General features: G+C 33.1%; 1 protein-coding gene across 7 annotated transcripts in view; it reads right to left on the bottom strand.

Annotated features, from left to right (window-relative positions):
• Window positions 1-458: 458 nt before the first annotated feature.
• LOC110993331 (optomotor-blind protein) overlaps window positions 459-26,768 on the bottom strand; it is an 80,274-nt gene continuing 53,964 nt past the window's right edge. For 2 of the 7 annotated variants that reach the window (XM_045634654.1, XM_045634653.1), the window contains exons 4-8: window positions 23,523-23,618; window positions 7,729-7,887; window positions 7,208-7,284; window positions 3,056-3,192; window positions 459-2,805 (exon numbers count right to left, since the gene is read on the bottom strand). In XM_045634654.1, coding sequence (XP_045490610.1) covers window positions 2,240-2,805; window positions 3,056-3,192; window positions 7,208-7,284; window positions 7,729-7,887; window positions 23,523-23,618 — 1,035 coding nt within the window. In that variant the 3' untranslated portion in view covers window positions 459-2,239. The remainder of the gene's footprint in view (window positions 2,806-3,055; window positions 3,193-7,207; window positions 7,285-7,728; window positions 7,888-23,522; window positions 23,619-26,768) is intronic. The other 5 variants (XM_045634657.1, XM_045634658.1, XM_045634655.1 and 2 more) reach the window with 4 other exon arrangements.

Raw genomic sequence — 26,768 nt, 5'->3', positions numbered from 1 at the left:
TTATGCCACCATTTCTCGCCCGCTCTACGCACTTGATTTGTTAACTGGTAATATATGTAAATTTTAATTATGAATTTAGATTTTATTAATATTATTCCTCATGATTAATAAAACTGCAAATTTGTTAAATAATAAGTACTTTATTTTAAAAAATTTTTTTATTATTTATTATTATATGTAGCCTTCTTGCTACTGACAATTACTGTTAACGTTCTGGCATTGTGAGTGTCCATGGACAGCAGTAACATTTAATATCAGATGAGCCTCCTGTGTACGTATTACATAAAACAAACAATCTTGCGTAATCCTTATTAATTTAGTTATTTTCTGCACACAGAGATTCCAGTGCTTACCTATGACCTGTCGGCGGATGGACCTCACAGTAGAAAGTCACGCACTATTTCGCCTAGCTATTACCCAACACTGCTAAAAGATATAAGGAAAAGAAAACAAGTATATGTCAATAGATTTATCTATATATTTTAATGATGAATAGTTCATACAGCTGTCGAATACAGTCTCTTGTTATTTCCTTCAAGCAATTTTAAAACATTCTGTAGAAAAATGGCAATTCTTACTTCGAGTCAAATCACTGTTAGTAAAATCAAACGGTATCTATTTGAGTTGAAATTGCTCTTAATTAATGAATTCCTTGGAAAATTATATTCATTTATAATATATTTTGTTTTTAACTACAAATTTATCAACTATATATTACAAAATTTAACTTACAGTTAGATTCATCAATCGTTTAAAGGTGCGTTCAATTGTTCTAAAAAAATTCAGAAACTTCAATTTCTTCATATAAAATCTAATGCGTTTTAATACTTTTGTCTTTTAGATAGGAAGGGACAGTGAGAAGCTATGGAGCTGAAGGGACCTTTGAAGCGTTTAAACAATATATTTGTTCTAAAGATGAGTCATCTGTATCACCAAGACCAAAGACACACTTAATAATAAAATGAAAGTTTGTCTCAACTACAAGACTCAGTTAGACAGATAGAATGACTACAGTCAATATTAAAGTAATTTTTTTTAATCAACAAGAAAAGCTTTTCTAAGTTAAAAAACAAAAATTTCACATTTGAACTTAAAAAATGACGATGATTTTTTTTAATAGCTCCATAGAATCTTACCATAAACTTCATGAAAAATATAAAATTTCTCGTTCCCAACAACTAAACGCACTCCACTCACAGCACAATTGATAAAACATATTTTCAAAATATGTCTAATAATAAACACGTAAATATAGCTTACAATTGTATTTACACGATAAAGCGATTTTTATACTACGTGGGAAAATTAATCGAAAAGATCCCTCGACATCTTTAAAATAACACTATGTATTCAATAAAATATTTTCATATTGTTTTAACAAAATCTGAATGTGATTAAAACATAAAATAAAATTACAAAGAGAAACAAAATAAAAGATGTCGATGTCTTTTCGTGAAATATGTCTTACCTAACTATTGCGGTGAAAACTATGTTTGCATCTATGTGATCAACTACAGTTCGAAGACGTCACGGCACACATCTTACTTACGTTATTAGAAGTACAATGAAGATAAATTAAAATGTCCTTTATTGATATTGGAAAGAAGAAGTAGGCGTCTCTTTTTAACTTCAATAGTTCAAATAAGGTTGCTTTCTAGCAAAGACTAACAGAAGACTAACAGATACGACATAACTGCGTAATTAATTATTTTTACAAAATATAAGATTGAAAATAATGTTTATTATATGAACAAGCTACTTTAAGTTAAAAATAACGTTTTACAAACTTGATAATAATGACACTTTGTATTCATTGCAAACCTAAGCTATGACCGGTTCCAGAGATCCAGGTGGTGGTCTGCGGGTAAGGTACAGGCGTGACTGTTCATCGACGAACATAATATCTAAGAACTTTCACGGGCAGTATACACGGTGATGGGAATAAAAATATGATGCTAGTCATACACAATAGTAAGAATAATTGGAATGAGTTAAAGTTATATTTCTTTATTCTGCAGGGAAATAATATTTGTAAATATTTGAATGTTTCCAATAAAGTTTCTCAGCATCGTGTATACAGCCACACTAAACCAGCTATTGTATAAGCTTAACTATTTACATCATCCGATCGACCCGATAAGAACTCGACAGAAAAACAAAATAGGAACGATACAAAACGACATCCCATGAGGGATCATATAAATACACTCTATGTACACAGTCACGACTTGGTCGCGAGTCAGTCCTGAGTCTCCACATCCAGGCCGTTCACCATACGCTCGATGCTCTTGAGGTCGGACGCGGGGGGCGTGTTAGGGGTCGTCGTGGACGTGGGGGCATCCGGTGGGGGATCAGCAGACGCCGCTCTCGCCGGGGGTGAGCCAACTCGCGGCCGCGCAGGCGACGAAGACAAACTCCTCGCTCGAGGCGCTACTTGCTCGAACGCTGATCCCAGGCCCGGTAAAGCGTAGGGTGCGAACCTGTGCGTTTTGCTCAGGGACGGCGCGGGATTAGGAGCGGGGGGAGGCGGTAGAGAGTACTGCTGCAGGAGAGGGTGAAGGTTGAACAGAAGTCCTGGCGGCATTTGATGCGGCGGAAAGAACGGAGGGGGATACAACGAGGGAGGATATAGATATGGTAAAAGGGGAGGTTGGATAGGTGGACCTAGGGACACGTCAGGAGCGGGGGAGGGCCGGGAAGGTCCTGGTGGAGGAGACTGCGCTCGCGGCCCTCCTGAACATGAGGAGTCGGAACCGGCTTCTTCTGGGCCTGAATCACCACCGCCACCGCTCGATGTGAACCATGCTATAGAAAATGGCAATTTTAGTTATTGTACAATAGACTAAATACGTCAAGGATGACTGTTAAGATACATAATTTCAAGATACTGTATATGTAAATATTTGATTAAAAAAATATTTTTTTTCGTTTCCAGGAAATACATTATTCAACTTACTTTACTAAGACTAGTGTAAAGAAAGTTTGATGAACAAGGTATCTCTTAGATAGTAAGGAATACATATCTTCCTCCAAAGATTAGTTAGTGGATACTTACAGCTGGTAGAATGCTGCGTAGTAGGTGCGGGAGGGGGCGGACTGGAAGGTCCTCCGACATCCAATGGTCGCTCATCGTCATCGTCTCTGGCGTCAGACCGCGCCGTCAACAACGCTTGCCTGCGGTACACAGACAGACTGCTCGTGTTAACATTGTGCTTATTACTATTGTGCAAATAATATTTAAGGTATAATAAATAATTATAATATTAAATGCAATGCATACAATTTTATATAGGATTTTATTGATCAATCTTGGAATGTGTGAATAGATGATTATATAAATTAAAGAGATTCAAAATAAGTAGTATCAGCAGTACTATTTTGTGAATTATTTAACCTGTAACTTTCAGGCTACAATATTATGCCATCTATAGATTGTTTGTTTGTTTTTGTTTGTAATGTCTATACAGATTTTAATGATTTCCTAAATAATAAATCAACAAATGTTTGGCGAAAAATTCCAAAAACGTTATGTAAGGAAACCTAATTTCTATATCTTTTAGAATCCGTAGCGCTGATATCGAAAACCTGGAATTAGGTACGTGGTACGAAAGCTCAACTGCATTTTATATATGTATAATATTTCGTATTTGGCAAGATTTTAAGGGATAACTCTGGACTACTGTTTATTCTAATTGTATACAATACTGGTGATAAATAAAGTTTAGCTTCAAACAATAATTGATGATTTAACCGAGGACAGTGTATTAGTGTATTTAAATATGTAAATCGTATGTATGTGTAGAGATATCAAATGTACTTAAAAAAATATTGAAACAACGCCTAAAGACTACATCGTTTCCACAAATAAGAATCCTACGTAAATCAAATTTATATTTGAATTTGAAAAATAACATAGATCCTAAAATTTGGTTTATTGCAAACAGCTCTGCCAGACGTACTCGAATAGCAACAAAAATATTCTAAGTTTAAAAATGCCACACATTTAGCGAGGGGTGTCAAACGGTTGACATTTTGGTTAATGGCCCACCGCGACCCTTTAAAGGTTAATCATTTCTCAATGATAGTCTGTCGCGCCCTTTATCACCTTTATTGCTAAAACGATTTGGTAACAAATTTGGTGTGAAAAATCATATAAATGTACCTATAGCTGCGTGGACATATAATGTGTTTTAGTATGCAAGAAATGCAGTAACAAAATCTGTTAATGAAATAATGTTACAAAGAAAAATCTTAAGTAGCTTCATTGGATTTCAAGTTATGCCAGAGGTGATTCATGGATTAGAAGTAATTACAAATTATCTACTCCCATAAACACGCCTACTATGTCTTCAAGATGTGTTTATACAATGTTTTCCTTTTTATTAGTATATGCAAATCCTTATGTCTAATTGAGTATTTACTTTAGTGTCACCGATTTATGACAAACACATCTTCTCTTTATTAATGCCGCTCCTTTCAAAAATACAGAAGACTCAGATACTCGGCTAGAATTTATATGTCAAAACTATGCAGATTTTAATGACTCGCTAAATCATCAAATCGTGGACGAAGAATTCCAAATATATATACATTTTCTTTTTTAATAGCACTTAGGAGGAACTCCATTGGTACACTGCCAGGTTTCGTATATACGACCAGAGTGTTGAGAATAGCTGAACCTCTACAATACAGTGTGTGGCTTAAACACAGACAACAAAATACAGTTACACTCAATGGTAAAACAAAGTATTAAAGTCGCCGCCTGCATTGTCTTAAAGTTTACCAACTGTAAAAACTGTCGTATTGTTTCATCCTCAAACACTTTGGGGGCTGTCTGATTACGGCTTCTGGTAAATTCATTTTATTAACTCATCTCATCGCCTGATAGAATTTAATTTAACCACCCCTAGTTGTTAGGGCTGGCAACTGCTAATATAATTAAATAATGAAAAATGATCAAGCTTCCAACATAACTAAGGCCGCTGTGTTGTAGTTGTCTACTGTATAAACTCTTAAAACTGCTTCCTAAGCTATACTCAGATAAATGTTGTTGAACCGGAGTAAATGTACTCTTACATTAATATTATGAGACAGTAAAATCTTTTTAAGTTCCACACACATTTACATAATTAGCTTGTTTAATTCATTTTACCGTTATTACAAGAGCCTTGAGGGATTTTTCATAATTGTTCCTAAAGTGACCTAATAAATGTAGGTTAAGTGTGAAATTAAAACAAAAATTGGCAACCCTAAATTAAACAGCTCGCATTAGGGTGTTCGCGTTACAATGTAAACGTCACGGCTGGGTGGCGAGCTCGCCTTGTAATTTTCCCAAATTTTTATCCCCAAAATGCAACCCGCCACCCTCGCCAGTTTTATTGAGCATATTTTTGATGATACATTTAACAATATTGTTTTGATTCACTTTAAATTTATGCGATGATACTTCTGTTGCAAATAAAATATTTCGTGTTGAATTTATGAGTACTCTCGAGGATTGTAATTTTGGAATTTATTTATCGGTTTTATTTTAAGCTCGCAACTGGTTGTATATAATTAAGAAAAAAGCACTTAATTCTACCGAAATAAATTGGTTTCATCGAGCACTTCTAAAGAGAGTGCGCTACTGACAATAATATTTAAGAATAATGTTCTTTTATGTTCTGTGTTCTTTCTTAGGGGACACTGGTCCTTAGTACTGGACATTAAATCCTCACGAATGTCACAAAGGATCTAGTTAGAGGCCATTAAGCCTTTATTATTATAATAACACGGCTCATAAAGAATAAATAATACTTTCTTCTTCGATCTCGTTTTTTTTGTGGACTCTTGTGTATGACTTGGCCTTAAGTGTATCGTATTTGACACAATAATTAAATAATAAGATTTTAAACCAATTTAATATAAATAAATTGAAAATAATGGTTTCCTGTGATTTGTAAAAGTATCTTTTTTTTAAACATCTAATATTTGCTACAAATATCTATTAGTATGAATTTTCTATGGCTTATTTTTATGTCTATACAATTTTCTGTTTAAAAAACAACAAGCCCAGCATAACGAGCACAAAGGCCTCGCTGAGATATGCGGCATGTGTCCTGGGCTTTTCAGGTGTCGTTTATCAAACCGCTCACGTTTCCCGCGCTTCCGGCTCGGCGGCCATTTTGAAAAGACGAGTTTCCGGTGTCCGTCGGCGTATGCCCTTTAATTCGGACGCTGTGGCCTGGCAAATCCGGTGTAAAATGTTGTGTAAGCGAATTAAAGATGCCTTCCTGAACTTCATGAATATCTAACGTAGACTCTCTAATGGGGATTGTTCAATTGTATTTGTTTTTTTGATACAATTTTGTTTTGTTTTTACGTAGTACTTACTAAAATTATATTGAGCTAAGTCTAGTGATGATACATTGTAATTTTTACCCTTACAATTGTTATTAATATTAATTTTTACATGATTATGTTTCAGATTCTCTGGGCCTTATCATACTAAAAGAATATAATAACAAATAAGAATACGTAACCTACTTCTACAAATACAGTTTTGCATTTTGTATTAAGTTTGTAAAGTAAGCTTACTAATTTATTTTTAACAAGAATCGGTGGCAGATACTAAAAGAAGTATTCAAATTTAATCAGCTAGTGATTAATAAATATTTAAAAGTAGATCTGTCGATTATGCCCAGCATCACGACTTAATCTCAGCTGAAACTAATTGAGTCCTTGTTCGTTGAAATTCAAATAAGTAAGCGGAACCGCAATCTCCCACTGCGGTGTGCTATCAAATTATGCGGTGAAAAAAGTCTAAAGCTGATTTTATCGCGGAAATCCAATTTTCTCCCTCGCACGCTAAAGACGTTGGAAAAAGCGCCAAGTCGAATGACTCCACCATTTTGAACAGTTACCCGCCATGTTTAAATCCCGAACACGAATAAGGAGGCGCCGGATTGGTTTAATTTGAATTTGGAACGGCGTCGGTTCTGTTCGTTTCGAAACGTCCTAATTAATTTGAGGAGATGCACAGATAACGCTAATTTTGTTAGATGTTTCCGTTACTTTATCTATAGATTCATTAATTACACCTGCCTAGTATCAACTTTAATGAACCTTATTAGCCCCAATAAATCCTTTTCAAAATAGAAAAGATTTCGATTTCAATCAAACAATCAAAAATATGGAATCATTTTAATGAAGAAGTTTAAATACTTACTTCTTTTCTCTTTTCCCCGCACCTGTGTCTCTAAACCCTTTTGCAAAAGGGTTATTGTCGATTTTCAGTTGTGTTATCTGAAAGAAAGATATTTTTATAACGATGTAGCTTTTATGATATTTTAATGAAATTAATAAAGCCACAGATCCCAAGTATCTGTTACATAATGGATTTAATAATTTTTCTTTTAGCTAAGCTGTTATGCCATCTAACCTGCAACCGTTTTCTCAGGAGTCAAATCCATGTTAATATAATAATATTTCATTGCACAATGATTAATATTGGCAATAAAACTTCCTCTACACTTACATATTTATCAGAGAATATTTAAAGTAAGGAAACATTATAATTTACTAATTGCTTTTAACAATTAGTATAAGAACAGTTTCTTAAGAACAGTTATTTCCACCCATTTCACCTCAAGCAAAAAAGACTGGAGTATATTTTGATTGTTATGATAAAATTTTGGAGCAAGTAGTTATTAAATAGATTTGATGTAATGAAGTTAATTCTTGACATACCTTTTCATTCTGATACGCAGTGACCGCGATGAACTCCGTCTCCTTGAACACGTAGGTCCTGAAGGTGGAGTAAGGCAGCTTCAAGATGTCGTTGGCCCTCACTAGGTGGAACCGGGGCTGGTACTTGTGCATCGAGTTGAGGATCGTCTGCGTAACACACTTTAGACAGCTTAGGAACTTGACCGAGTAACTTATTATTGTAAATGGTAATCTTAATTCTAATCTTAAAGATTTTTATTTTGCGACTTTTATTGTAATTAATACTAACGTATTATATATATTACAATAAAAAATCTTATCCTATTTAATTTTTAATAATCATTATTAAAACGAAAAGATATATAGATAATATAAATATATGTATATACATATACATACCTAATCTAGATCATACCACGATAAAATCTATTAATATGATTTATTCTTTCATTGTATTGTTCCCATAGTGCCTCGCATTTTTGTCTTATGTATAATTTATACTCTAATACTATACAGGATATATAGTCAATAATTGTTTCAACTTTTTCATTCTAATAAGGGCAAGAAGTTCGTAAACTTCTACATGAAAGTTCATTGATACTGTCAAAAAATAACAGGGTTAAGTAAATTCGACTTTCGTAATAACAGTGTCGACCCTTTTTCTTACTTAAATTATGGGATATTACCAGTCCCCAGGTATTGCTGGTAATAGGCGCTTGTTACCATGATACTTTGCATTTTTTATTAACGAAAACGCATAGATATACTTGTTACGTTTTTCTACTGTAATAGTGCCTTTTAAATATCATAATGGGATAACCAAAAGACCAATTAAGATAAATCATTTGACCAAATACCTGTCTCTGCAAGTCTATTCATTTAGTAATTCTTGAAAACTATTGTTAGTAAATCTTATATATGAAGAAGAAAAATATATCGATGGCAAACCTTACCGTATAAAAATGCCCTAGAAACAATGGCAGGCATATTCTTGATCTACTAAGAAAATTTATAAAAATGCGTTAAATTAAAAAAAAACATATCCATCCACAATTTATAAAAAGATATAAAAAGGGCCGTATTTACAATTTTACGGAGCTTTAAGAAGCCTTATAAGTACAGGCGGTATCTTATGTATTCAAATAGATATTTCAGTTCCTAATAAAGACAGCTTATTCACACATGCATTATAATTCCACCTGAGTATAATCTAGATAAATAGCTATTGTTGTCGGCGTAAATGCTTTGTACGCTATGCATTTGTATGCAAAATTATGTTTAAGATTCCTAGGCGCGATCAGAGTGTTGTCTTGTAAATCAATTGACATACAATAGGTATAAATAAATTATTTGTAGCGGAAAATAACTAGTAAATGTGAGATGTAACTCATGTATAGATTTGTTTATAGAATTTTAATCAAGAGTTCATTAACCCAATAAATATGCTCACACCCATCGGAGCCTTAACTATTCTATACTTTCTGAATCAGTGTTACTGGGATTTAAATCTTCTAGCGGAGTGTTCGTTTGTTAATCTAATGGGCAAGTAGGTCAAATAAAATAACTAATCTAACGGACATAGGACTTTTTGGGTCTATGGCAAGCCGATTTCCTCAGGATATTTTCCTTCACCGTTCGAATGTCAAACGAACATAGAAAGAAAATCACAGCCGGTGCACGGACCTACGACCTCAGGGATGAGAGTCACGCTAAAGGCACTAGTCCAACACTGCTATTATCTACATCTGCCTACCCAATGTACCTACTGTACTAAAATGGGCGCTTTTAAGTACGTTCTGCAATAGGCATTTATATTTTCGAATAAATTCGCAACCTGCGCTGGTTTATTTTAGATATTTTTTCGATTAAGAAATTTTTATTATATTTGTTTCTTTATATTTAATTATAAATAAACGGTAACGGTAAGATTTACAATTGGTATGTATTACCATCAAAAACAGAGAAAGATTTTTTTAGTAAGCGCTTGATAGTTATTTCGTAATCTCTATACCTATTTAAATTTTACAACAGTGGTCAAATCATGATGACTTTCAGTTATCATAAAATTAGTGCAAGTTCATTCCTTCACTTATTTGTGGCGTTTACATAATAGTTTTTACACGCCACCACGGGAGATTTTATAATTCAAAACTCATTTTTAAATTACGTTAAAAAGCATAAAATATTTATGTAATTACATTAAATATTATTAGGAGAACAGAATATGCGAGTAACGCATATGGAAGCTTGTTATATGTGTTTGAACAAAGAACGAATTAATCGTTGAATTGATGTAATTGATGCCCGCACGCTCAGATTTCTTTAAATTACATAAATTGCTCTTAATTTCAACGCGTCGTTAACAAAGTATGCATTAAATAAGATTAAACTCTAATTAAAACATCCTGATTTCATTTCTATTGTAACAAATTACAACCACATAATTAATGAATGTATTGTTTGTTCTTTTAGTTATGTTTCTTGAATTAAGGTGATTAAATTCCACAGAGGATTTAAATAAAAAAAACCAAAGACGTGTAGCGTTTAAAGTGATTGTATAACTAGTTATTGATTGTAACACTGATTATAAAATCTCTAAAGATCTATAAATTTCCTAAAGGATTAAAAACATAGAAAAAATGCAAGACTTGGCAGAATTTCTAAGTGTTTCGTGCTTGTGACATTCTAACTATAAGAATCTATAAGAATTTATTATAAAATTTGCTAATTTTATGAATGATAAAAATTGTAATGAGGTGAAAATGCCACGAACGTATAGTAAAGTGGAAGCTTAAGATCGAGAAACAAATTTACAAAAATAAATTTCATTCATATTCCACAGACTACTAATGTTACTCTAGTTATAAATCACTAAAAAGTTTACATATTCTCTCGTACCATAGATTGACGTCATAAAGAAATCTAATGAAGCGGGCAGACGAGGCCATTTCAAAAGCGATAACGGAGAAATTATAATCGCTAGTCGGTCTTAATTACGGACCTTTTATCTGTCCGTCCAATTTCTTTATTTTACGGCTAGACAACGTATTTATATGGTAATCGGGATGCACGGTGGTCTATCGATAAATTTTAGAAACGTTTGATTCATGAGTGGTGATGAGATCTGAAGATGTGAGAATAGTTAAAATTACACTAAAATGTTTATATCTTATTTATTATAGGTTATTGTGGTTTATTTGGTATCTATATATTAGAGTAATAAATCAGGCTAGGTGCTCAGGCATTGTTGATATAAAAAAAAATATTCTCACACTATGGCTAATAAATTAAAAAGAATAATTTAAATTTTTACATATTCTTTTTTAAAAAGGAACGGTGTTTTAATGTGGGCTACTAAATGCCCTCTTTGCCTCAAGAGCCGGGATAGGGTCTACGGTGTCGCCTTCAAAGGACTACTTGCCCTCTTTCCTGCTAGGATATTTTGTATACTCCCTACTCGTTATATTAAAGGATTTTTGTATTTAAGCACTAAAAAAACTTTTAACGGTAACTAAAAGGTACGTTTCTCTGCTTTTCTGTATAAGTTGGTATTTATTGAACACTACGCCTTATCTAAATGCCTCTATTAATGCGGTGAATTTCCCTTCTTCAGTATTTTTATAGGTATTATTGACGAAAATATACTACAAAAATTATCGATCAAAGATCACAAAAGTAACACATCCCTAAAAATACAATTGGGATACTAAACAAAAGATGGCGCTACGTGTCATTGTTCGTTTCGTCACGGTCACAGATATTAAATTAATTGTTGCGTTTCGTGTGAATAGAGACATTAAGTATTTTATCTATTATTCGTCGCGTGAAAATAATCGATTCGATGAAGTATGTAGTGTTCTATTGGCTTGTATCACGTCTTTGCAATTATTTTAATGCCTAATTCATTGACCATAATAGGTGATTAATAGGGAGTAATTAAACGGCAATCACTACCGAAGCAATACGCACTTTTTAATAAATCTATAATTACTTGGAGGAAAATGTAGAATTAGTTAATCACACATTAACTAATTCTACATTAACTAATTCTACATACTAATTTAATGTTGCATAGTAAATATATTAAATATAAATAACAAAAAATAGTTTTCCATTGCTATTCCCCACGAGATGGCGCTGCGTGAAGTCCACTTAATTTTTTATTATGATATCTTTTTGTTCTGAAATGTATCGTACTCTTTTTATTTTAATTACTTAGCTCATAAAATATAATGACTTATAATATTTACCCTCCTTGCTCACTCGCTTTTTCCTCGCGTACTTCAATTCAAGGCTCTTAACGCAGTAAAGACAAAAATACGTGACTTTTATACTTAAATGCGATATAATTAATTATATATCGCTCATTCGATTGCAGTTGCACGTTTTAGAACGCATCGCGTCGTCGGGCGCCGGGCGTCGCCCTATGCATTCGCACCAAATGGCTAATTCGCGGCAAACATACGCGCCATAAGTCATATCAACTAACCAATATACGAGGCCGACGAAACTATACCTGTCTCGCTCTAACGAACTAGAGAAAGCCGCGACTGTTTGTTTTTCCTTTTACTTCCTTTGAAATCTTATTTTGAATTTTATTCCTATAGGGGCGTGGATGCAGCGATGTTGCATATTATGTCGCTCGTTCTCTCGCGCGGGCCCTGCAGCTGTCCTTTTCTATCTTTTTGTGATTTTAATTCGCGGAACGACTTCGGGACGTGATTCGATTCTATAGATTTTTTTTATTGCACATATTGAGAATTCGCTGAAGGTAAGACGGAATATTCGGCAAGGCGCTTAGATCGAATATAATTTTACGACAAGCTTTATTTGTTGGATAATTTGATCAGTCGCTGATTTATTAGGGATTTACGTATTACACCCACTAACTCGGTTAATTAATTAAAACTAATAACGTAAATCTTATAACTGTTGTATCGTACTTAGCTCTTGTTTCATGCATCGAAAAAATGCAGACCAGACAAGATGACCTACATTAGTATACGTACTACCATAATCATTATACTAACATAGAGCTACATTGTTAATATAAGAATTGAAATTGACAATTGTCAATTTAAAGTAAGCAAATGTTTATCCGTCAGCCGTAGGGTGAGCGAAAGAATTTCAATAAACAAGAACCGGTACATCTGGCAACGTGTACGATTTTTTTAATTCTCTGCACTAAACTAAATTGCAATTCAGAGAAAAAACATTTCAATAAAAATTCAGTCATTATCGATTCAATCGTTCAATATTTATGAAACACACCCCCATGATATCCTCAAGGTTAGGTCTAGAAAACCCGTGTGAAGTAGCTGGAGCTGAATTTGAATTTTACCATACATTAAAGTTTTTTTATTAATACAACTCATTTAGCTTACAACACATACTCTTGTAAGTATATTGAACCTAGACGAGACAAAAATACATCCATCAAGTATCAAAGATTGTACCTATGTGGAAACATTGTGTTAAATATGTATTGCCTAAGTATGAATTATATCTATAGATAAAATAATCGTCAGCATTTAAGGTTAAAACTACAACAAAGGTGTGGATTTTACAGTAAATAAACAATACAATTTATATGAAACGTTAGTACACAATAATCTAATACATGTATAAACAAAAGAAGAATAAAAACTGAAAACGTTTTAAACCAGATTACGTCATAGAAGCCGCCGACATAATATTTGTGCTTACTAACACGCAAACCGTCTTAGCCATGTCAACATAATGCTTTTTACTAAAGCTTTGACAAATATTGGAGCTTCGATAGGGTTCCATATGCTCCCGTTATTTCTAATTGGTAGCTTGAATCTCAAATGTCATGTTTGCGTAAGGTGGATCAGAAGCTTTCGGAAGGCTATTACTGCTATTTTAATTGTAGAACTGATACTGGGCAAATGACAAATGCGGATGCTGGAGAAATAACTGAGCACATTTCTTTAAGAAATCGCCAAAACCGCATACACCAATCATTTATTATATTTGATAATTTTGGTTCGTTCATTTATTGAGGGAACAAGCTAGGTAATAGCATCACAAATTAATTTAAAATTGTGTTAGTGTTTAATAGTTGAGCAATAGAAAGGTCATTGTCAATTTTCAACACTTTCTTGAAATAAATGGTTCATTAATAAAGTTTACAAACATTACTTGGAAGACTGGACTCTATCTAAACTTATAGAAAGTGAATCTGTCGTGTATAACTTGGTTATATCTATGTAATTAAGACATTGTAACTTATATCTTATTACGAAATGTTGCAGGATAGAATTTTCTGTTTCTGGATTTATGGAAATATTTCCTGTAAATATTAAAAACAAGACTAAAACGTGACATTAATATTTGCAGAGATTCAACTTGAAATTATTTTCGCGGGAGCAAATCCATTAGCGATTAACGAGCGATCGGCGGGCAGTAAATTAAAATAAATATTTGCTTGCATCGCCTGCGCAGCCTTTGATGCGCCGACACAGGTGCCGACCCATCCCTGGCAATATTGAATTACCACTATATGAAGGGTATTAAGTTTCTATTATTTATTAAAAGACTTTTTCCTAGGATTTAAAAGAGTTAAATAACGGAAGTGAATGATTATAATATAAATAATTCAGTGGCGTTACAACCTTTTGAGGATCTGTTTCATAATCATTTGATAATTTAGTAGGCAAGTAGGTGATCAGCCTGCAGCGTCTAATACACCCCGTCGACTTTCTGAGTCTATGGCGATCTTCAACGTTCGAGCAAATGTTAAATGCACACATAGAAAGAAAATCGATTGGTGTACAGCCGGGGATCGAACTTACGGCCTCAGGGATGAGAATAGCACGCTGTAACCACTAGGCCACCACTGCCCGACGACAATATGGTCGGGGAAATATCCAAAGAATTATAATTTATAATTGAATAATGCGTTGTAATTAAAAATTGTTTTTTGTTAGCATTGTATTGTATGTACATAAGACATTATTAAAGCGAATTAAAAAAGCAACGAAAAATGATCGTGTCAGCCTTTTAAACGATGCATAAGTGTTAATGTTTGCCCGCCAAAGCAAACAGTGGTGAGTAAACTTCGCTTTGCCGGCACGAAATTGATACCAGCCGCGCTCAAGTGCAGCTTTTTAAGTGAAAACTTAAAAATAGTATTGTTTTTAAGCTATTCAAACCGTTTGTCTCTGCGGCGTAGCCTTTGAATTTCGAATCAGAAATCAACTATTAGTTTAGTTTCAAATGGGCCGCTTGGACGTTATTATATTGTTCTAAGGTTTTTACTAGATTAATTATCATGACAGCTATAAGGCACAGTAGACTGGACTAGTACTTTGCTTAACGTCTTAAGAGTCTACTATAATACAACGCAGTAATCCTTATTAAAGAAGCAAAAAATATTTTTATCATAACTGATTGATTTGATAAAGCTAATGACATAAAAAATATAATTCGCCAGTTGGCTAATAGATGGCGTTAGTCGTATAATTTAATGGTCGCAGTATCAAGCCTTTATAAGACAATAATGGAGCTGGTTTTGAAACGGTTGAGGTAAGGTAATGTTTATTTTGTTCTGCTTTTTATCCGCAAATTACAGATCATGATACTCCCAGTTTACTGTAGATAATAGAGTGCCTCTACAGTTTGTGGTTCACATAGCAATCTAAACTTTTATATTTAGTTTTATTATTAGTATATAAAGAATATGGATAATATCGGAGACTTAAAAGCGGAATATAAGTATTATTTGAAATTTGGAAACTATTTTATTATTATAAGTTGTATGGTTCCTAATAGAATAGTAATATATATAGATACATATGTATCTACTATATTTAAATATTGGTTGGATTATCAACATAATATAAATTAAATTTGTTTACAAACAACGATTCATTTGATTAACAAATATTTAACACCTATTATATAAATGTTTACACTTCCAACATTCAAAACTTAAAGATAAAAATAATTATTTATGTATCTATTGCATAATATAAAAAAAATCATACTGTAATTTATTTTGTTTATCATAAATATATCTGTAGATCCCAAATAGGTCCTAAATGATTTTTATTAAAACCGTTTGATCTAAACCTCAAAGTAGTGCGTCAGGCCTCTTCATGTCACTTCAGAACTAGACCGTAAAACGCCTTTGAAAGATGATAATTGCAACGTGGGAAAGATACACAAAGAAAGGATTGGAAAAGCGTTCCATTTTACGCGTCTAATCCCATTAGTATTAAAACACATTTAAATGTAGAGCAGAATTTCATAAAGACAGTGGCACCGCGCCGCAATTACAAGAAACATCAAACTATAACCGGCCATTCACAATGAACTCATCCGTCCAACAAACGCTCAGAACCCGGGGTTCTTTACAATTTTGCCTCTTAATGTACCGGTGATTTTATACTTGAGTGATGATGCTCTCAGCGGGTCTGTTAAAAGGGTTTTTATAGTTTTATACCTTTATTCAGCATAGAAGTGGCACGGCGGTATGTAAGTGTATGTCTATTAATTCAATGGTCTTCACTAGATTATATCCGGATTTATAATGGAACTTGTAAGTCGGAAAACTTAATAATCACGATTCCCCTTCAGCGCGTACGAGCTTTTTGCTTTAAAGTTTAAAGGCAGAGGGATGCGGGAATCGAGAGAAGCGCTTTGATATCGTATGCGAGTCTTATGTGGTATCGATTATTCATATGTTCTTTTCGCATGTCTATAAGAAATCTTCACTACATATTTGCAATGTATAGAGCAGTTGCATACGCTCTTGCTAAAATAACCTTTAGTATAAGCTAAGGAGCTAGCGAACAAAATATCTATAGATTTGCTCGATGGACTTTTTGATAGCGATAATTATACGATAAGAAATATTAAGGACCACGTCTGTCCCCGTGGTAGCGGAGCGTTGTCAATTGACACCCCCTAAAAATTAAAAAAAAAAACAGGTATTAAAAAAAAGAAAAGTTTATAATCTTTGTCAAAATGAAAATAAAAACAATAAAGCATAGACAACTCCTAGATGGCTGCTTGATTGGTTTTTTCAAGATATTCTAAGATCTTTTCGATAATAAAAAATACATGAAATGCACGCTTTGTAGACCTGCAGTATTCGTTTAAAATCCCCGCGTACAACCGCAGAAAAATAGTCTGCCACCAGTTTTCACCGTTTACCACGCGTTTCCTATTAAGAGCGCGTTGAAAGTGTCAACATAAAGTCGGAAAGTAAAATGTCTGCCATTTTTTTCGTATCTAGTGGGTTCTAATAAATCGAATGAACCAATTACAGCAACGAACAAATGATTTAATAGACTTTTTTTACATCTACCTCCTGTGATAATACGGAGATCTAGATGTCTGTCTTCTCAAAATCTAAATTTTCTTCGCTATCTAAAATTAATGATACATATTGGCTATTGCATACAGAGGACGCTCAAATGATTCAGTATCAACTTTGCAGAAACCTATAGTTTAAAAACATCAACAAACGACGTACTTATCGAGACTCATTAAGAAAATTTTGTCGTATTGGCCGAAACATAATTCATAAATTCCTTAAAATCTCGCCAGCTTCCTAGTTAAATAGTCGTCAAGACGGTAACGTCAGGTTTCAACAGCTCAAATAAAAATTTTCATATATTTTTTTATCGTTTACTACTGGATTTATATTTCATCTATACGTGATGTTCTAAACACGCCCGCGAAGCGCTGTTCAATTGTTTCATACCAAAATATTTCTTTACTACACATGTAAACTATTTATAAAACGATTCAAGTAAGAATACAGTTAATCGTTTCAAATTAATGCCTGGCGGTTAATGGGCAGTATGCACACATTTTAACTGTCAGCACTCCATTCTATAACAATTAGACAGTCCTGAGATGTTCAAGTCACGTTAAATAACGTGTCATTGATGTTATGTCCAATATTTGCACACATGAACCGTCATTTCACGCATGGCGTAGCAACCAATTAAATACAACTAGCCATTATGTGCTAATATTTCCCTTTACATGATAAATATGCAATTATATCGCTATAGAAGGTTAATGAGAACAAATCAACGAACGATGAAGAAAACTTGACACTGTAACTTTGTATGAACAATTAAATACCGATTGAAAGAGTCACAATCAATACAGGGAGAAATAAAACAGGGAGAACAAAACTCTATAGAAAGCTGAAAAACACAATTTGTCAGCGAAAAGAAATTGCAAATATAGGTAAATAAGTTTAGTATAAAATATATATAAATCGTAAATTTTCAAGTCAAATTTAAATTGCATGATTTAGCGTTCATAATTCATGTGAATTTGAGCAAGTTACCTTAGACAAATAGTTCTTAGGAAGAGATTAAGTACTAATTAATTAACTAAGTTATACGTCGGGGAGTATCTAAGATCTTGTAATCGCTCTCATGAGTCTAACCATTTAGCTGTGTATGACTTACGTACAGGGATGGAGTGATGTTTTTATAGGCCCTTATTAAGAGTTCAGATTGATAGAACTCAACGAAATAGAACTGGAATTATACAGGCGTAAACGAAATTTTCAGTAATACCTAATACTATATATAATTAATAAATGTGCCTATGGGGCATACAAAAAGAAATCCAGTTGCACTACAGCCTTTTTAGGTCTGGGCCACAGATTTCTGTATCTGTTTCATGATCTTTTGCAATCTAACAGGAATTAGGTGATCAGCTTCCTGGGCTTGACACATACCATCGACTTTTTTGGTCTTAGGTTAGCCTCAGTATGTTTTACTTCACCGTTCGAGCGAATGTTAAATTCGGACCATATATAGGAAATCCATTGGTCCACAGCCGAAGATAGAACCTATGACCTCAAGGATGAGATTCGTACGCGGAAGCCATTGGGGTAACTGCTCTAAACTTATTAAGTGGTCAAACGAAAATCGATAAAATTTTTGATTTTGGGAACCCTAAAAGTAGGGCCTCGGGAGTATAGAATACCTGACTGTTATTTTTCTTGATATAACATGACGTGTTGTAGCTCTATATTACGCGAAAGCAGCGTTTTTATTAAGCATTTTTTATAGGTTTAACATCATACACATACGTTTATTAGTTCCCTTAACGCTATTACATCCTTTTATAAGCATGGAGGTTGCTAACCTATTTATTTAATATATTAGTCGCCTCTGTATACCTCTCTTCGGTGAAGGTATCCTCCAAACCTTTCCACTACACGATATGTATTTTAAATTTGGAAGTCACTAGTAATAATATAGTATATTTCATTACAAGTGCGGAAAGCCTGTCATTGCAAAGAGTTCCGACGAATGTCTACCCGAGCCGAGGCGCAGCCGAAGGTGAGGGTTGACAGTCGGAACAAGTTGCAATGACGGTACCGCACGTGTACTGAACGACTATTTTTAATACAGTTGCGAAAAAATTAAGCAATTTAATTAAACTATTTGCTTTTTTTCTCTTCTCTCTACGGAAGAAATTCGTTGAGATATGAAGCGACTTATATGTTTCCTGTAAATTGTTCTCCGAAGCATTTTATGCAATTATACTGCGTTCGGGTGGTATTCATTCAAATAAAATATCGTCGAAATTACTCATTTTGTGCAACAAATAACTCAACTCGAAAGAACATTTTTGGAAAATGGCGCCAACCGCAAAGAATATGAGCAAAGCTTGTTTTTTCTTTTCTTCGTCCATTCTGGGTAGGCAAAGGGAACTTGGCCCATACAGCCAATTCTTCAGTAGACTATTTTTATTGAAAGAAAACCAAATCTAACTCATTGAGTCCAATCATTAAATCTGATATTGAAACAAATAGTAGCTTCTTTTTAAAATATTTGCATGAATCATAAAAACTTCTGTGATTTTTTTTAGTAAAAACTTCATGGTTAGTTTTTTCTTTTTAAAATTGTTTTCTATTGATATGAAATAAAATAAACTTAACCTAACTTATTGAATCCAATTATTAGTAAACTTTTTAAAAATACGTATTTGCATATATTATAAAATTCTTTTTAATATTTTTTTAATTGATATGAAATGAAAAGAAACCTAACCGAACTTATTGAATCCAATTATTATAATATTTAGAAATCATATATCATTAAACTTCTATGAATCTTTTTAATAAAACCTTCGTGGTTGGTTTTTTCTTTTTAATACACATTGTTTTGACAGTTGGCAAAGAAAACGCACGAGTGCGGGAATGGCAAAGAAAAAGCACGAGTGTGTAATAGCCCTCTTTCCGAACGCTATACCTCCCTGCAATATGCCACTTTTTGAGCAACTGTATTAAAAATATTTTTTTTTCTTTGAATAAATATTAGGCGCCTATCTTTTTTCTATCAAGTCATCAGCTTACCCTCTTTATGCCCTACCTACTCTCCTTTTCCCGGGTAGTCTCAACCATTTTACGGTCTTTAATGTTAAATATAAACCACCAGCTTATTTATACGAATTAAACCAATCTTCTAAAACAGATAGTGATTGATTTTAGTACTTCTCGGATATGAAGCATTAGAATTAATTACATTTTATGCACTTTCCGTATACGTCAAATAACTCAAAAGATCTAGGTAAGTTATTGCATTTAACACCTTAAGTGAACATAAGAATTTGAAACGAGGAAACAGACACAATGATATTTTAAAACATTATTAGTTTATAACATTAAATTCTTTAGAATTGAAATAACGACTTTAAGTTATAAAGTCGTAATATAATTTAATTTTACAAAGCAAACTATACAATTTTTTTTTTTATTACCGTTGGTAAAGTTCGTCTGAAGTTACGAGGCTTAGATAACACTAAAAATGCTTAGTGCGTAATTGTATACAAACATGTCATATTAGCTAACTTATTTTGAACTTTACAATAGTTTACGCCAAAGATATTGTCAGTTTTTGATAAATTTAACGTGTCGATTTTGGCTATTTAATATATAAATTATAAATGCAAACCATGCAAGTTCTTCCGTTTCATCACCAACAGAGATATCGTAATTTGTCTGAAACCGTTTTTCTTCAAAACTGGCTTGTTGAAAATGTATGTTGGATAGCTAATTTATCGGGACAAGATTAAGGTATATATAACATCATACAATTAATAGGAATGAAGGATTATTTAAATGTAGCAAAACATTACCTTATTAAGAACTTCCGTTGGGTGCGCTTAAAGTTACTCATAAGTTATGTATCTCGAAGTTACACTTCTGTAGCCAATACCAAATATTGCCTATATTTATACTGACTCCTATACAAGAAATTTTTCATTTCCAAATATCCAATAACTATCGAAATAAATACGATGTTTTACACAATTTACAGAGAGCAATTTTTAAGTACTTAATTTATTTGATTTTACATTTTTTTATGCTGTTAGACTTCAAGTGACCATGCATTACCAAGGTGGTGTGAGATAGGATTATTAGCAAAAGTAATTAAATAAATTCGAGAGTGAAACCATGATAAGCGTATCAATCGAAGTCAATCAATTACAGCCCCAATATCTACCCTAATGGGACAAGCCCTCATACATACTTCATGACTTGATTTTTTTGTATTTTTAACAAGGTCGCTAAGTCTATTGTTTATTACTGTGTTTTTATTATAAAAATACATTTAACTTTATTACTTTTGAATTTTGCATTTTTTAGGCTGATGGCAACTTTAGATAATTTTGAAGTGAAATTGACAGAATGGTTAGCGTTTAATAAAACTGTTCCCCGCGGTTTTTCTGAATATTTTCAGGATTTTATAATTATAGATATTTATTGAAATCAAATGATATTAAAGAGAAATTCTAAGGTAAAAACTTGTGAAGGTTATATACTTTATACGTTCTGACTTTAGATTAGATTATATATTAAAATTTAATTGTTTAAACTACAAGTTAGTGAACCATAAATCCATTAAACTAGATACATGAAATATATACATATATGTATAAGGTAGTTTTTTTTTCTTTTTCTTTATTTAAGTTAAATATAAACTTTGCCTAAAGTTTATATATAAAAAAGCCTAAAGTTTATATATATTTATATATACCTACTCTTTAGGCTTATGCCTAAAGTTTTTCTCGATAAATTTAATATCGAAACAATTTTTTAATTCAAGTCAGTTTTTGCGCGATAATCGCGGAATAAGCGAGTCCTTATAAACAAAAATTACTTTTATTATAAATTATTATTACGAATATGTGTTGGTGATGATTTTTTTGTTCTTGAATGAAACTGTTATTGTTGAATTGTTTCTATATTTATATTTTTATAGAAACTAGACTAGTTCCTTTATTTTATTAGCGTCGATAATGAGTTTTCACACGCGAGTGTCACCTGTCTCTTTCACGGAAAATCCATAGACTACAGTTAATTTAATTAATGATAGGAAACCATAGATAGTGTGTGATCCGTCAAATGTCCTTCTTGTGCGTTTGGTAGACGTTTGTTTGGTATCTTTGGAAAAACCTTAAAAGCATGACATAGATAATTTAAAAGTTTAAATTGAAAAGATAAACAACAATATGCAAAATTTAAGAAAGCATTCATTTGTTTCTTGATTTTAAAGTTTGAATTCTATATTCAAAATTATTAACAATGAAAGTATAAATACTTAATAATAGCCAACAACCAGAGGTAAGAAAATTCAATCAAGTCAAGGCATATGTCAAAATACGGGTGTAATAAACAAACAGACAGCTGCCTAACGACACTATAACTATTTATTACCATAATCATCGGCTAACGCTTGTTAGTTTTGTTAAGAACAAACCCCTAATCATATCCTAATTAAGGTCGTTTTTACGCCAATTCTTTGAGGCCTTTTTTCATATATCATTTATAAAGCAAACGTTTATGGTTACACAATTCTAAACCTTAAGTAGTTAGATGGAGGTTTATATTTGTATGTAATTGTAAGATTAACAAATATTTGGGTTTTGTGAAGTGTTTTTCTACCATATAATTAGGTACAGACACCTTGGTGAGGTGATTGCTGGCGCCTCCGGCTGTCTTCAATTTTTTACTACAAAATTATATTTCAAATTTTATGCTGCCAATTTACTGTTTGAAATGTAGAGCTATATTTTTATTAACTATGTCGTTAACATTAAAAACGATTAAAACGCGTTTAATTACTACTAATATATGTATCTTGATAAGTCAACAGTGATTTATTTCTTATTTATTGGAAGGATTTGTAAGTATAATACCATTAATAATTCTTTGTTTAGACATCAATAATAAAATCATGACTCAAGCAATATATCCCCGCTAAGGAAATTCTGATAATCTTTTTAATTAAAATTAATACCTAATGCTTGCTTATTTTTAACGTTATAACATGGCTTCTTTTAATTGAAAATGCATCCGTGATTACTGTCATAATAAATAAATATAACCAAGTATAAAACGCACCCCATAACTAATGTATTCCTCTCGCGTCACTGTACCATGTTAAATGTTTGTTTATGAGTTAATGAACATAATTTAAAAGAAAATTACACGCATCACCTATAACCCATCAAGTTACCGGAATTATAAAGCTAACAAGCAATAGACAAGGCTCGATCATAAATAATAGAATCATTAACATCTGCCTTTTTAGTTCGACCATAAATTTTTTTGGCGGTAAAAAAATAAGTTGGGCGTTTGATAGAAATATGAGTAACGGTCTTCAAGGTTTGAATTAAATTTTAAGAGTGAAATTAAATATTTGGTCTGTGATACAATCAACACTATCTGTGACAGGAATTTTCATAGCGACAGTTGAAATAAGGAGCGTGACAGTTGAGAAATTTAAAATGAAATGTCTACTAACCAAATGATCTGAGTGTGGGTCTCTGGGCGCACTAGGTGACGGATTGGGCCACAGCAACTTGGATAACATCCGTTGACTTTGGCTATAGATGAGCTCCTACGAAGGAGAGAAAATGAGCTTTAGTATGGCAAGAAAAAGGCGGGAATCGCCGACAGACGGGATGAGAAAGAATAGGATTCCTAATAAAATGACACCATGCAAGTTATTTATTTTATTTCAGTAAAAAATAATGTTATTTATACATAGCTTATAAATTAATACATAATAGATATTTCATAGCTCTATTGAGGTAAATAATTCTGTGGATGTCAGTAACGTTGTTGCGCCTATTCTGATTATTACCTGTTATGGTTGCAACTAGTCATTGTGTATACCTACCATAGAAACTAAATATATGTTAGGTCATTAAAAACCTCTAAATTATTTTAAGTATTTATGCTAAAAATATGCATCAATCACAATATAAAAGGATTTTGCATGTGTTTAAACCAAATTAAAACTAAATATTTAAATGCGTATGGGTGAGGATAAAAATCTCAATATAGTGTGTTTCATAAATACACAGAAGTTAGTATAAGAAGACTTGGACCTGCTCTTAATAAAAAAAATATGTATGTATGTGGCCAGTTTATCTCTACACCACTTTCAACTAATATTTTTTTATTGATTATTAGCATAAGGTAGTAGAAACTGAGATGTCTTGCAGAGAAAAATGAAGATACATTCATACACAGAGTATCGAAGACGGATGAATGGATAAATTATAAATAATGTGTGGCTGGTTTACTGCGCCCGCGCCCCCGGCGTCTAGTAAGGTTTTGCGCCGCCAGGTGACAGGAACCTTTGGCGCAATATATATAAAAAGTAAAACTTTGCCGTATGGGCCGTGAAATAAAAAAATAATTGAAATAGAACTTAATTACATTTTATTACCACCGTAAGTGGTCAACATAAAAACTGATATAAATTAAATTAATAATACGAAAAACAAAATTCAATAGGAAACTAATTTACATATATGCAGAATTTTTTTAAACATTACGCTGTATTCATGCTAGAATAGAAAGGTAAAACTTGACTTTGAAAGAACGAACAAACAAACCAAAAGTCAAGCACTTCTGCCCGTAAAAAACATAACGCGATCGTAATAATGGGTTTTGCAAAGTTCTCGCCTGCAAAACAAACATTGTGGACAGAGCAGACGCTGGTGCTAAATTACTTTAATAACTGCGGACCGCTTGAGTAAACATTCTGCTATGATTTATTGTTTTTACCTTTCGTTTGTTGATTTTTTAAGAGCCCATAATTTGATTCACTTAATCTGTGTTCTTTTCGTTCTTAATTTAAAATGAACTTTGGTCCATTTGACGTTATTGAATTTTGTTTTTAGTTATATTACAAGAATAAATTTAAATTAAGAACCATTTTGTGATGATTGTCTATGGCATGTGATAGATTATTCTTTTTATTATCCGATTTATTATTAATCAGTATTTAAATTAAATATGTCTTTGTTTTCTGTATTTATGAGAATAAATTTTTAATCTGCATTTTTAGGGCAACCAATGGCCTAAATTTATAAAGTTATTATTGAATCTTCTCAATGATGCATCTCTCAACAATAAATCCTCCTGTTTTGGAACCGGTTTATACTATGAATGAAACGTATTAACATACTATGATCATTAATATCTTGTTTAATGTCGTCACATAATCGTTTCATAGTTTTGTATAGTTACATTCAAATAACGTAAACTAAATCTATTACAATCTATGAAATTTTATAGGAACATTTAGAAAGTGATTTAAGATGTTTTGTAGTTAATTATACATATATACGAGCTTATAGTATATTGACTAACTTCTTTTTAGATAAGTTTTAGATACACATATCAATATTTATTCAAGAGTTCTGATTGATAACAATGCTTCAACGGGTAAATTCGATTATCTATCTCCTTCATTGATGTGTCCATTCAAGGCATTCTGAATAAATACACTGCAGCCACCATTACTCGTTGACATCGCCCCAAACCATAAACAAACCAGTTATAAAGAAATAATATGATGTCAAGAACTTAATCAGGACGATCGGTTCGAGTTTTACGGGGTGTAATTAGCAGTTGGATATGAATGGGTCTGCGCCGACGCAGCTGACACGCCTCGACGCCGCAGGGCGGTCTCTGTAGGCCGTAACAAACATAAGGCACAGATACCTAAGACCTGAAGTTTTTAAAGGGCCACAAAATTTATTAATATATATTAAGAAAGCCATAACATATTTCGCTCAAGCCGCGATCACCACAATTTATTCTCCTGCTGAACTCGGATCACTTCTCTCGAGTGCTTTAACGAATTCGACTTGTCTAAGAAATAAATTTAAATAATTCATATAAAAACTTTATTTATGATAGAAATATGGTTCTGACAAAAATGGATCTGACTCTAATAAATTACAATTCTGTATTTGAAACCATTTCTTTAAAAAGTAGTCTTAGGTACATCTAATCAAATGCTAGTTGTATAAAACCTTACATTATACGTATGAGTATGTCGGTGTGGGTGTGTTTTTTTTTCACATTGCGTATTTAGTCTCACTTTGTATGGCTGAGGGTTGTTATAAGTGTGCGTTGTGTCTGTGTAAGTTTGATTGTCAGTATTGCCAAAATATAGCATACGGAAGAACTCTGTAATAGAAACCATACTAAGTGATAGCTGATCACATTCCTTAACTACACAATAGAGCATCAATGCCATCCTGCGATCTACAATCGGTAGATAGACAGACATATACGGCATTGCCGACAGAGCGAAAGATCGACACTAATTAAGCGCTATAAAAAGCTTGCCTTTCACCGCGCCCGACGAATTCTAAAGAGGAAAAACGAGAATTACCTCACATGCGCCTCGTAATAGATTAATGATATACCCTGGAAGGTCTGAGTGCCCCGAAGAGGTCGCGAGGTGGCCAGTGAGGCTAGTAATGACGTGGCGGGCGCCACCCGCGAGCGAGGGAAAGGGACGCAGCGCTACAGACGAGTGAGAGGACCGAACGATCGATGGAGGCGCCAGAGACTCGCCGCGGGGCGGCGCCCGCGCAGGCCCCACGCGCTCAACGTCTTATTGAGAAATTCCCGAATATAATTCTCCTTTTGGTTGCCCGTTTACTCCCTGTTAACAATATTACCATTCGGTGCCCGAGCAGACGCATATTTTATCGAAACATCGTCTCTTTAGAGGCTGACT

The sequence above is a fragment of the Pieris rapae genome, chromosome 3 (assembly GCF_905147795.1).
Source record: "Pieris rapae chromosome 3, ilPieRapa1.1, whole genome shotgun sequence".
In the NCBI taxonomy this organism is placed as follows: domain Eukaryota; kingdom Metazoa; phylum Arthropoda; class Insecta; order Lepidoptera; family Pieridae; genus Pieris; species Pieris rapae.
The sequence above is the reverse complement of the archived record's forward strand: the minus strand, read 5'-3'. Positions and strand labels throughout refer to the sequence as shown.